The sequence below is a fragment of the Anopheles arabiensis genome, chromosome 2 (genome assembly GCF_016920715.1).
Source record: "Anopheles arabiensis isolate DONGOLA chromosome 2, AaraD3, whole genome shotgun sequence".
NCBI classification, from domain to species: Eukaryota; Metazoa; Arthropoda; class Insecta; order Diptera; family Culicidae; genus Anopheles; species Anopheles arabiensis.
Genome location: NC_053517.1, coordinates 17,306,018 through 17,318,959, shown reverse-complemented (window position 1 = coordinate 17,318,959; position 12,942 = coordinate 17,306,018). Strand labels below are relative to the sequence as shown.

General features: G+C 48.9%; 1 protein-coding gene across 1 annotated transcript in view; it reads right to left on the bottom strand.

The window, feature by feature from the left end:
* The window catches only part of LOC120895607 (ecdysone-induced protein 74EF-like), a 37,549-nt gene extending 30,558 nt beyond the window's left edge, over positions 1–6,991 (bottom strand). Inside the window, exon 1 of the mRNA XM_040299111.1 lies at positions 4,940–6,991. Within this exon, the coding sequence (XP_040155045.1) occupies positions 4,940–6,210 (1,271 nt within the window). The 5' untranslated portion in view covers positions 6,211–6,991. The remainder of the gene's footprint in view (positions 1–4,939) is intronic.
* Between the last annotated feature and the right edge of the window lie 5,951 nt (positions 6,992–12,942).

Sequence of the window (12,942 nt, the reverse complement as noted above, 5' to 3'; positions counted from 1 at the left end):
GGATGGGTGAAGGCAGTGAAGCTTCAACCTGTTTGCGATCTTGGTCCGCGCCGTCTTGGTCTCCCTGAAGTAGCTGAGGCTTGCCAATAGCCTAAACAGTGCAATTATTGGACGTACCAGCCGGTAATGCTGGTTGAGGAAGCACGTTTGCATACCGGTTGCTCTTCCCCCTTGTCCCCTGAGGATTGTGCTGGTCGTTTGTTGTGCTTTACTGCACTCTGTACATGTGCATCGCTTGGAGTGATGGTGCTAGGTTTGAGCTGAACGAACCTGCAAAAACAACGTGCATCGTTGGACGGGACAAACGATTGCCAAAGACACCCGGACTCCGGCTGACGCGCGGCCGAATGTCTTATCCATCCGGTTAATAAGCGCGGAAAGAGGAAACTGCTCAATGCACATCGGGCTCTCCCTGCCGCGCGCGCTGCGCCGAGACCGGAAATCAGCCAGCGGCATGCATGCGCGGGAAGGGAAGCGATTGTGTCTGCGACCACCCCGGCGTGCCGTAAGTGGCCAAGCCGTATCGCGGAAGGATCAAACGCTACACCCAGAATCAGGTTGGTTTACTTTTACTTTACCGCCTGGGGGTGAACTGTTGTGTATGTTTTTTTGTTTGGTTGGTGTGTATGCGGAATTTAGTGTCTGCAAATGAAGCGCTGTATGCGTGGATTATGTGTTGTGCGCACCCGCATTTTATGATCACGTTTTTCTAATTGCACTCTTGTTGGGCGGAAGTAGTGGTCAACAACAATCTGAAATAAAAGCACAGCATCTTCACAGCTACATCAAACAAGCTACAAACTTCACCTCCGTACGCAGAAGGTGAAAAGCTTAGTTTAATCGTCATTTTTACCATGTTTTACGGCCCCAGTAATGGTGGCCGTGTGATGGGGCGCAGAAAATGGGAATCTTATTTTTAAAACCCACCCCGAAATTGGATTTTGGCGGAAACCGGTGCAGAAGTTTCCGCGTGTTCATTTTCTTGTTTTCGGTTGCCTGCCCTTAAACGAAATCGAAAGCAAGGCGGCAATCAACTTCCGTTGGAGCTGCCCGCCGGGGGGGAGGGGACGGTTCAGTTGGTGGTGGCTAATTTCACTTTTTTTCCTCATTAATTTATACAAAATTTCCCCGCGTGTACATTTTTGCGCCCGAATCGAGCGGTGCCATCGCGAACTGTTCGAAAAACTGTCTGTAATGGTGTGTTTTTTTCAAAGGGGAGTTTGCCCGATTGGAGCTATGGTTGGCAGCAAAGATGGTTGGCGCAGCATCGGCAGCGGGCGGCGTGTCGGCCTGGCAGTGTCGATTGTGTGTAAATTTTTCCAAGCGCATCTTTCGGTTCGTCATCGTTCCGGCCACATCCAACCCAGCTCCCCTTACTCCGGTTTGCCCGGTCTAATTATCACTCGATTGCGCTTGTTCTTTGCGCTCGGTCTCGTGTTTGAGCGCAGTGGTAGTGAGGCTGAAAGGGAAATGAAAAAAAACGAGCGAAAAGCGAAAATGGCCAGCTCCGGCCGTGCTAACCCAGAGAGTGTAGCGTGCGTAGGCAAAATCGAATAATTCGTACACTTGATCGAGTTTTGGTACGGTGCGTCTGTAGTTTTTTGTTTTCGGAATGGAAATGCGTGTTTTATACCTCCCTCCATCGCTCCCCTCGCTGGCGATGTTTTGGTTGACTGAATGATGGGTGTTGGCCATTTTAACCGCCATGGCCGATCTCACTTCTTTTCCACTCGCAGCCATCCCTTTGCCGATGGTGAGCTACACGCGTGCGAGCCGGTGAAATTCAGGTTATGGTTGTAAATTAAACAATTGGGCAGCAACTATCTCCGATGGGCGCGCGAAACGGCAGCAAAAAAACAAAACAACAAAAGTACTAACCCTCACCGAGCGCGGTACATTATAAGAAATGATCTGCGCGAATCGGTGTGATCGCAAGTCGGCTTTTGATTCAAGCATGACTGGCGGCTGAGCAAACATTTCACCTGTCCCACTGCAGATGGAGCGGTGGGGGAACGGGGGAGCAGCCCACCAGAGCCATTAGCATGTTGTTGCTGGTCAGTGAGCCATTGCAGAACCGTATGACTGATGTGATGTGATGTTGGAGTTGCTGCACAGTTTTCACTCCCATCTGTTTCTTCGATCGTATGTACATACGTGTGTGTATGTTTATGCGCGCAAAACGCTTCCATAAAGGGAAAGAGAAGGCCTGAAGAGATCGATTGGATCGGATGCTTTGGGCCGTGAAAGTAAAAGTTGTTTGCTTTTGGGCACATTCGTCTGCCTTGCCCTGAGTGCACTGAGCGCTGGGCAAGCTCGCGGAGGGTTCGTCGCTTGCTGTATGGTGCCCCCCCCTTCGAGGGCGAGATTCCGATCCGATTGGGGAGTGAATTGTTTTCCGATTGGATGGGATGGTGTTTCTTCTGCCGCTTTGTTGCTGCCTGTCGTACATTATTAAGTGTGCCCGCAAGGGATGAACGATGGCAATTATCGGTCCGACTCTCGACACCGGGTAGAAGCTGCCCTTGACAGAACGTTCACAGGGGCAGGAGTGTGGGATGGGTGAGATTAACGATGGCAGCACAGGAACACAACCATTACAGGGTGGTCCGCTTGGTGGTCAATCGTTTCAGCATATCGTTTGGGGCTGCGATTTTCACACCAAATCGCCCGATCGGAAGTGGCCGCCAAAATTCGTGGGAATTTGTGCAAGCCGGTATATACGTGTGTGAGTGTGCTAAGGGCAAGCAAAGGGCTTTACGTGCGTGGGATGTTCAGAATGGAACTAAAAAAACATAAAGAGGCAATGGAACGATTATTTATTTAAAAGATTGATGGTTGAAATTTGAAAAGAACCAGTTCAACGATTGTTGTTCATCCTTACTTTTTATGATAGAGTTATTTTTAATTTAAAAAAAAAGATATAGCTTTCCAATAACCCACAAGAAAGGGGTAAATCGTTTCATAACGTGTAATAAAATGTTTACTATTATCTACTGTGCCGTACATTATCCGTAAGATAATATAAACATTAAAGTGTGTAACAAGCACAAATACATACAAATTACACTGCACGGTACGGTTCATAGTTTAACCTTTATAGAAAGCAAATCAACATATTTGCTACCACTTCAACAGACTTCGATTGGCCTTTTCATTAGCAAAACCGAAAGCAAAACAACAACAACAACAACAACAACAACAACAAAAGCACTAAACATGAGAAGCATCGCAACGTACGACTCTTCCCAAAATGTCATCAGCAAATAAACACACACACGCACAAACGCACGCAAGCACTCAGGGAATAGTCACGATGGCCTAATGTTGGTTCCCGCATATACGGACTTCAGATGACAGGTTCGTCGCTTGATGTCACCGTGGAATCTTTCGTACCGTATCGATTTGCGTACGGCGCTCTGCGGACGCACTACGACGGTTTAAGCGATGGCGGACGGCAGCGCACAAGTGGTCACGTTTGCATAGATCAAAGGCAAAGAGTGCCAAGCGCGCGGCAATAGCAAAAACGCAAACCATGCCTGTTACGCCGGTTGGTGAACATAATTTACGGTTTTATTGACCAACGACGTGCCATAAGCATTTGGTAAAAAAAAAAACTAGAGAGAACGATGTGAGGGAGCAATCGCTTTCGCAGCGCTTCATGTAGCCTGGTGGATTGCTTAAGAGCAGTGTGATGAGACTTAAAACGAGTAGTGTGGTTTCTAGCGATAGGATTCGAAGATGAGTATCTCCGAATTATCGACCTTCCCCCAGGTTGGAATGCAAGATGCGCGAATGACGGCTAATGAACAGATAATGGGTGTTTTTATGGCTTAGGTTGCTATTTGGCTTAAAATTTGCCATCCGTCCGGTAGTTTCGTGCCTGTTTGCTATCTTACCACCGGTACTGTGCTTATTGCCGCCAGGGAGGATGAGCCTATTGACAACCGCTTGACAATTGCGCGCACTCCCAAAGTGACAACAGGACGGTACATCGAGCTGCCGCGTTCAGCTGTGAACAGGAACACAATAGAACGGATGGTTCGTTTTATGAAGGCGAGTTGCTAAGTGAACGATAAGTGTTTAGCTGTTTTCTGTGAAGATGCTATTTACGGCGACCGAGAAACATCCGTTTGACGTAGCGCACTCAGTGGACAAAGACTACCAAGAACATCAATAATGCCAGCCTTATTGTTCAGCTTGTGTGTGTGTGTGTGTGTTGTGTGTGCAGTAAGGTCTAGAGTCAATTCAGGACACTTATACATCATTAAACAAGCACTGAAAATGGGGTTATAATTCGATTCGTCCGATAAAGTGAAAGAGATTGAAAGCAGTTTGCCCTTGTGCGCCGTGCTAATCACACACTCACGACTGCACCGGGGGATGGGGCACAGCAAACAAACAAAAATCCCTCGCTGTCAGCAAACGGCTCCTGTTTCACATGTTAGATACTGTACGCCAGCGCTTTATCAACGCGCTTTATTGCGGCTTACTTAGCTGGCGGCTCACGAAATTTGGGTTAGGTGGTGTACGCGCACGGCATAAGCAGAGGCCACAGGCATAGAGGTTGGGACTTTTCCGGCCATCGGAGGCCACTTTTTAGCGTGTAATTTGTGTGTGTGCGTGTGTGTGTGTGGTCGACAGTGCACTACAAATAGGGTTAAACAGCAACCGAATCGGCTACACTCGCGGCGGACTAGCCCTAGTTCCGTACGTGGCTTCTCAAATCAGATCGCAAACGAGCGCGCGAGCGAGTTCGTTTGTATGCATCCCATGCATGCCGTGCTCGAAACGAAATGGAATGAAACCGGCAATGTCAAGTGCGTGTGCGACTTAGTGGCGCAATGTGTGCGCTCTCCCCCCCCCCCTCCCCCCAGTCGTGCGAGCGTGGACCCAGAGCGGTATGAGAACTTTGTGCGGAACTTTCCGCCGGGGCGCTTACCTTCGCGTTTGTCTGGGTATCGATTGAGTCCAGCAAACTGGAACATGATTGAAATGTTGATAATTCCGGACCGCCGAGCCGGCCACAGGACCGACGCCCGACATCGCGACGGATCCGGTTGCGCCCGGCTGCGGATGGGACGGCGCGATCGAGGACGGTGCGATCGAGGAGGCCGCCGCAGCAGCAGCAGCAGCGGTGGACTGATTCAGCCCAGAACCCATCCCGGCCGCGCCTAATCCGTACTGGGGTGGTAATGAGTATAAATTGTTGCGATTGCTGCCACCGCTGCCGACCGCGCCGCCGCCCGATGCAACCGAGGTCGGTATGTAGCTGAGATGGTGGTGCCCATGGTGCAGGCCGGAGTGTTGCTGCAGCTGCTGCTGGTGCTGCGTCTGGTGATGGTGATGATGCAAGGGATGATGATGTTGATGATGGGACAGCGGATGCAGCGGATGATGCGGGAGGGGTTGCTGCTGTTGCTGCTGGTGCTGCTGCTGCTGCTGCTGGTGCAGATGATGGTAGTGGCCGGTCATTGGCGCCGGTGCGTGACAATATTTGTAGATGTTGTTCGTCGAAAGCGATGCTAGTCGGTACTGGTTCAGCGAGGCGGGTGGCTGATGGTGCCGCGGATCGACGGTGACGCGCACGAACCGGCCGGCCAGGACGTCGTGCCCCGTCTGGGTGCCGGGCGGCCCTACACTCACCGGGCCCGACGCCAGATCGAGGTGCAGGTTCGCCGTGCTGCCCGGATCGAGACTAAGATTGTACAGGCTGCTGGGGCCGTGGTGGGCACCGCCCGCCCGGTTCACACTGTCAACCGATGCCGAACGCTTCTGGTAGTAGTAGGAACCGATTGGGGGCGGTGGCGCACGCGTCTTTATTCGCCGGTACCGTATCTGCTGTCCACCGGTGGCGGTGTTCGGCTTCGGCAGTCCGGTCGGCGGCCGGCCGAGGGTCGTTTTCTCGAGCTTGGTGCGAAGTTCCTTTTCGATTTCACCCTCCAGGCAGAGGATACTTTCTGGGCCACTGTCCTTCGAGCCGGCCGAGCCCTGCGAGTCCTGCGTGGTGGTGGGCGAGGTGCGCCGTGCGATCTGCGTGTGCTGCACCCCATCGCGATCGGTACGCTGCAGCACATCGAAGGCCGGCGTCGTTTGGGCCGTCGCTAGTTCCGAGTCGGTCGAGATGCGGTCCGGGTCGCTCTCGAAGCCTTCGTCCAGCGAGCGCGTCGGACTCAGGATCGGCTTCGAGCGGACCTCGGTCTTGGAGTCCATGGTGATGCCGCTGCGATCCCAGGGATGCGCTGCACGTACACGGTATGAAACTTTTCGAACGTGGAGCTAGAAATGGATCACTTGCGGCTGCCCGTGTCACCACCGGAACTTGACATGATCATCGTTAAAATTAGGTTTACACGAGCACACACACACACACAAGACAAATAACAGGACGACACTGCAGACGCTCACACGTTCACACCGTTCACAATATCGTCACTCTGTGTGGCGAAAAATGAGATTTCACCGTTTGCTGCCAAATTTTTGAAAGCTTCCGCGATCAATCCGCTATCATGAAAGCACTAGGGCGCACTTCTGCACAAACGACACAGTTTTGAAACGTTAGCCAAATCTGAACTGAACTTTGCGCTGAACAGCACGCAACACACTCACTCCCCTACACTAGCATGCATTCTTCAGCGCTCGTTTGCGTGATACGCACGGGCCAACACCATGGGAGCCCAATTTGCACATATTTGATTGCGCCGTCACTTTCCTAAACGCATCACTTTCACACAGCGTCTGGTGCGAGAGAAGAGTGAACAAAAAAAAAAACTACAACAAACACACAAACCGAACGCGAATCAGCCGCGGAAGGCGAAGGTAAGTTCGTTCCCGCGTGGAGAGCACGAGATTCGTTTGCGAAACGTCGAAACGACGGCGAAAAATCACATACAGGCGTAGTGCCGACTGTAGCCACGACCGCCGAGGCACACCTGAAGGCTGCTGGAAGAAAACTGGCTGGCGCGTGAATCCACTTGACGCAGTGCTGCGATCCGTTGCTGCGCTCCGCGGTTTTCCCCCCTTCCCTGCCGAGAGAGCGTAACGCCGAACGGGTTGTCCGGATGCTCCGAGAGCGCCAAGAGCGTTTGAGTTTTAGGAGAGACCTACACCGAGCGTGTATCGCGAGGATTTGGAATTTTTCAATTGGAGAAAGGGCAGTACTCAACCCAGCTTGGATGGTTGTCAATAGAGAGATACCGAGAGAAAGATATTGAGAGAGAGAGAGAGAGAGAGGGAGGGAGAGAGCGAGAGAGAGAGAGAGAGAGAAAGGTAAGCGGGAGAGAAGAGAAAAGGTTACATTATAGGCGGAAAAGAATGTTTATCACGTAGGGCAAAACCAATGGAGGATTACGCAGGGGGGAAGCGAAGTGGGGTGTGATCGCGATGTTAGGCACAGATAGAAAGCAGTCGGTTGAAAACCAGAAAGCTAAAGTGTAAAAAAAAACCCGGGAGATAAGTATGAATGGGCATCCATGGGCTCGCACGGGACCTATCGATGCGATCGTTCGGGCCTGAAAGGGCATGAATGGGTCGTACGAAGAATAGGTGATCCTGGTGGAATGTTGCCGATCAGTCGGAGTATTATGAAATACATTTTCTTTTAGACAACAGCCGAGAGTAAAAAAAAATTCTGATTGACTTGAATGAAACCTGTTTAAATACTATTTTGACTCAATTGATAATGGTCCATTTTGGGCTGGTTAGCACATTTTACCTGTCAAATTGAATTTTCCGTTTTGTACAGGTCATTATTATAATTTTTTATTTTTATTTTTAGTTTGGCTTAGTTTATACGTAATTTAATCTGTTTGTTACCTATATGTTGCATATTCTTTTGTTCTTGGTAGTTTTCGATTTAAGTTCTTTTTACTTTACATTGCTTTATCTTGTAATATTTCAACAATCGTGTTAAACAGTTTTATTAAACAATGTTATTTATTTCATTTTTTGTACATACCATATTTGTAACTTGTTGATTTATGTATTTATTTATTTATGTTTTGTTTTTCTAAGTATTGTATGTTACATTGCTTCTCAGAGTTATATTTTCAGCTTTACAACTTGTCTTTTAACTATTCGTTAGTTACTTAATGACTTTGTCATGCGTTTAAATAAAAATAATCATGAAAATGAAATGGATCGACTGGACAAACACTTCTACGAAATGCGTAAATGCTTTGTAGCAACACCATTCGATAGCTACGGCTGATCGTCAGTCCTAACTGTGAGGGTGTAGTGTTCGGATGAGCTAGATTTTCGCACAACCGGATCCTAATCAATGATGCAGCATCGACGAGACGGTCGAGTGAGCCATGGTGAGTATTGAAACAAGGAAAAAGCCACACTCACCGTTTCCAAATTTGAATATTCATACGGGTGCGGGTGCGGTTCAAAAAACGGCCGCTGCAAACCGGGGACCTGAGTTGATTCTGTTTGACATTGGGTGACATTTCAGACGGGCGTTGCAGATACAGCCGGGTTGGCAGGGAGTAAGACCTTGAATTAAATCACCCCGCTCTCTCCCCTTGTGCTGGTATGATGAGGAAGATGTGTCGCGCATTTTCGGTGCACAAACACCGAAAGGAAATAACATTTAAATACTAAGCATACGCCACACCGTGAGCGGAACTTTGGTACAAATGTACGGCGATTCCTTGAAAACATCAAAATAGAACACACACAAAAAAGACAGAAACAAAAAAGAAATTGAAAATCATTCCACCCTTTGGTGTGCGCTTTCGGGTGATGATGACTTTCCATTAACCATGTGTGTGTGTGTGTGTGAGTCCCATCACAACCGACACGATCGATCGCAGGTGAGGTTTTAAAGTGCGAGGAAATTGATTTTTTCGCCCCACTCACTACGGGGCATTCGGGGGTGTCGCGCTCCAGCGCCGACAGAGGGTGTTGAAGCGACACGTGGGAAAAGTGAAAAGACAAATTAAAAAAAGATCGTCCACCACGGAAATGGGCGTTGGCGGGAATGGTTCCTTTTTGGAAAGGAAAAGTGATTGAAAACTGAAAGTGCATCTTACTGGCTGGCTGGCTGGCTGGATGTATCAAGCGTTCTCGTGGCGGTGAAGGAAATCGGATGTCGTTTCAGATGAGTCAGAGTTTCTGCTCTCGTGGCTTTGATGCTAGAATTTATGATACACCGGCACAAATCCAGCACAATCACAGCGTCACTTTCACCGCGTACGATTGGTTGGTTGGGCTTAATTTTATGATAGGAGGTCGAATTTTTCCTATCTTCAGCTCATAACAACAAACTCAACCCGTACCGGAGGAAAAGTGAAAAACTTTTCACTCACTAATCACCGAAACTGTACGCCTGGTGACCCTGAGAGCCCGGGCTGCCTGGCAGTGGGTCTAATTTTTCGCTGGTTCTAATTAAAAGCCCTCTCTTGGGCGTGAAATTCAATAAAGTATCTGTTAGTGGCTGCAGTTTCTCTTTCGTTAAAGCTTTACAGCAGTGTTGTATCTCTTTTGCGCGAGCGAATGATGATAACCTCAAATTGAAAGTTGAACCAGCTGAACCACGGGGTTCAAGCTGAAACTCTCCGTACTGGCCAATGTTATTTTTTTGGTAGATACATTTGTTACCAGAGGTTCAGAGGAAAGGAGGGGGCAAATTGTTTGATTTCCATCGAATTTTCTCACACTAAATATTCCCCTCCCTCCTGGCGCCGCGCGATCGTGTGCCGTCCCAGCCAGCTGGCCAGCCGGCAGTCGGCTGGACAATCAATTAGGCAAGCTGTTTACAGAGCCCTGTGGTTGTCGTTAATAAATCATGCAAACAATATGATAGCTTCGTGCGGAGGGGGCTACAACTTTCTTCTTCCGAAACCGTTTGGTTTGCTCCCCTGTCTGCGTGCCTAAAGTGGGGTTTACTTTTCTATTACCGACTGTGCCGTGGGGGGGGGGGGGCAATGCATTTCCCAGTCCAGCAGTGCGCATGCATTCCACAATGGATAATTGAATTCTGAACTCCCCCCTTGGTGTATGCATGTTTGTCGCCGAGTACAGCGGGACGCGTCAGTGTGTTTATTGCACTTCCCTGCTGCTGCGGTATGCTCTATGCGGCAAGGCGAGCGATCGATCGTGCATCAATAACGGTTAACCGGAGGCTTTGTGATGTGCAAGAGACACCTGTTCCGTCGGCGATTTGTGCGGAATTTGCGACACATCAAACGCAATCAAACTCTCGCTTTCAACGTAACGGCAGGATGCATCCACTAAGATTGTGCAAGTTTACCTTTTTTCCTCCCTTTCAGACGAAATCCCAAAGTCCCGAAAGAGAAAAGGATAGACGAAGCCGGTCGGTGAGCGAGACACCCGGCCGTGTGCTATCAGCGTAGCGCGCGTTTGCCGCGATGAGTAATGAGGGAAACGACTTTTAATGGCATACGTTCGGACGTTTTTGCGTCGGCCACGATCGGCGAAACTTTCTTCGTGTGTACGCTGGGACTTTTGCTTTTTGTTTGTGCTTTGTGCTTCTCCCGTCCATCCGTGATCCTCGTTTTGCGAGTTCGTCTTCAAATTTCGCCACTCCACCAACCGGAGTCCGGCGAGAGCACGATCGTGGCGAGCGGCGGGATGAAATGTCAAGCCGATCTTCATAAACACAAAACACGACGCGGTTGGGTTCAGGTGGTCCTATGGTGGCCAAGGGTTTCGGTAGGAAGTGACATTTACCGAATGATGCCTGCGGGGCAAGTGTATGGAGGAGGAACGGAAACGAGATGAGTCCTGGCGGAAGCACGATAGGAAGCACGGCGCCGGGACGTTGTAATGGGTTTGGAGTTTGGAGGCAGCATGACATACAGATGTGTTCCCTATTTTATTGTTAACCACTAGGCACGTTTCATTGACGAACCCATCTGCCCCGTAAGCTGTGCGATGGAAGGTTAAGATTTTATTTCTAAATTCCAGCGCGGTGGCTGGCTTCAATTATGGTTCCGATCCTCCGTCGGTGCGATGCACTTTCTCCCAAAATCAAAGCCGCTGAAGCAACTTTCGTTAAGATGTGTGTTTAAACATGCAGAAACGCGCCGCTTTACTTTAAACTCACTACTTACTGTCAAAGATATTGTTTAGAAGGAGCGTCTCAAACTCAGTTCGTTAATGTATGGCAGCCAAAAGAGGCACACCGACCTAGGGGTGGTTTATGAATGTTTCATGCTGGAAAGAAGCGTCACAGCGCATCTGCGAGACCGAGGACGGAGCTGTTTTCAGAAACGTTCCCGCCACATTTACCGATCAGCAAACAATAGTTGGAAAGTAGCAAAGCATTGGGATGGATTGAATTAAGTCAAACGTGCGGACAGGCGGGTATGGCAAACGGTTTCACCTGCGTTCTGTCAACAATGTGGCTGCGTCTGGGAAGGCTTTCGAATGATGAAAGTGTCGATGTGGAGATTTGAAACTGTTCTTCGCCTAGCTCGGCAAACGGTACAGAATGTCAACAGGCACATGGTAAGCGGTTCATTCCTTTGCCCCGGGCCTTGAATGCTGTTTGCAACCAGTCGCGCTTATCGTTTCGCGATTATTAAGCAGCAGTTGATAACAGTTTGGTGATTACAGAGCAAAATACATGCTCCGGGGCTGCGTTCAGGAAGTCCGTAAATGGAAAGAATCGGTCTGCTACTAGCCGGTTTGGTTTTCTGCTCGTTCTGCTGCATATTGGCCTTGCCTGTGCTGCTCCCTATCTCACCAACTGGATTGCATCGTGACGGAGCATATCAGGCAAACGCAAACACAATGTCCTTGAAGGCGCATGCGTGGTGATCAACCTTTCTGCAGAACGAGCGACTAGTTGAACTTGTCCTGGGACATGCACATTGGGAGCACAGTTTGTTGTTGGTGCTGGTGCTATTTGTTCTGCGTTCGCTGCAATATCCTGCAGCGCTCGGGGGCCATGGCGAGTGCGTTGTGTTGCTGCCTCGTTTGGAACTCACGAAAAAGTGGTCCAGTAAGTGGTTCAGGCGAGAATCAACGCCACATAAATGAAGAGCTGCGAGGCCGCTGGTTGGTTCGAGAACGTAACGTTCCCCAACCAGGTACCAAGACAGATGATTATCGATGATCGTTGACGCACGACCGATAAGTAGTGAGGGAATAAATGTTAATAATAGAAATTAATTAACCGTGCAAAAAGAAGTTCAGACGCATACATTAACTTGCCGCAGACTTTCGTAGACAACGAGCTAAACAAGGAGTAATTGATATTTATTATTAGCTGTTAGCAACAAATGCATCAGCATCGCATCCTACATTACGATAAAGGGGTTCATTGGGAGAGTACTATATCGCTATGTTGAAGAGATGTCTGACGAAAAAACTGGTTATTAAAGTATCGAGATTTTCAAAAGCTTAATGTACATTATCCATGGTATTAAAATGTATATTAAAGCTTAGATTCTGGATTGTGATAAATATGACTCTCATAATACACAATACTATATATCAAACTTGAAAAAACTATACACTATTAAGACTCTGAAAACCTAGGAAACTAAGAAAATATGGAATATCTTTTACAACAAAGCTCCTTTAAACGTATGTGTTTAAACAACTCACATTCCTTCCAAGCATTCGACCGCTTACTGTGTATCCACTATTCCATCCAGCTTCAAGCTCACGATAACATGATATGTTTTTAGCACTCCCTCCGTACGGTGCTTACGGTGCTAACGGGCCACTTTGGTAGTTGCTAAATGGACCATAACTCTCCGCCTGATGGCCATTAGCCCTCGTTCGTACCTTCCGCGGTGGGCGATCAGCGAACCCGCCCCACTAGCTGCGCCCTTTCCCCTAAAAGGTTTTGGGACATATTTAGTCACAACAAATTATTAGCCGATATGTGTGGCTGAGATGAGTTTCCGTGATAGCTATCACCGCTAGCCCTATGCGCCCCTCAACGGTGATTGTTCTGGGGGGCCACAT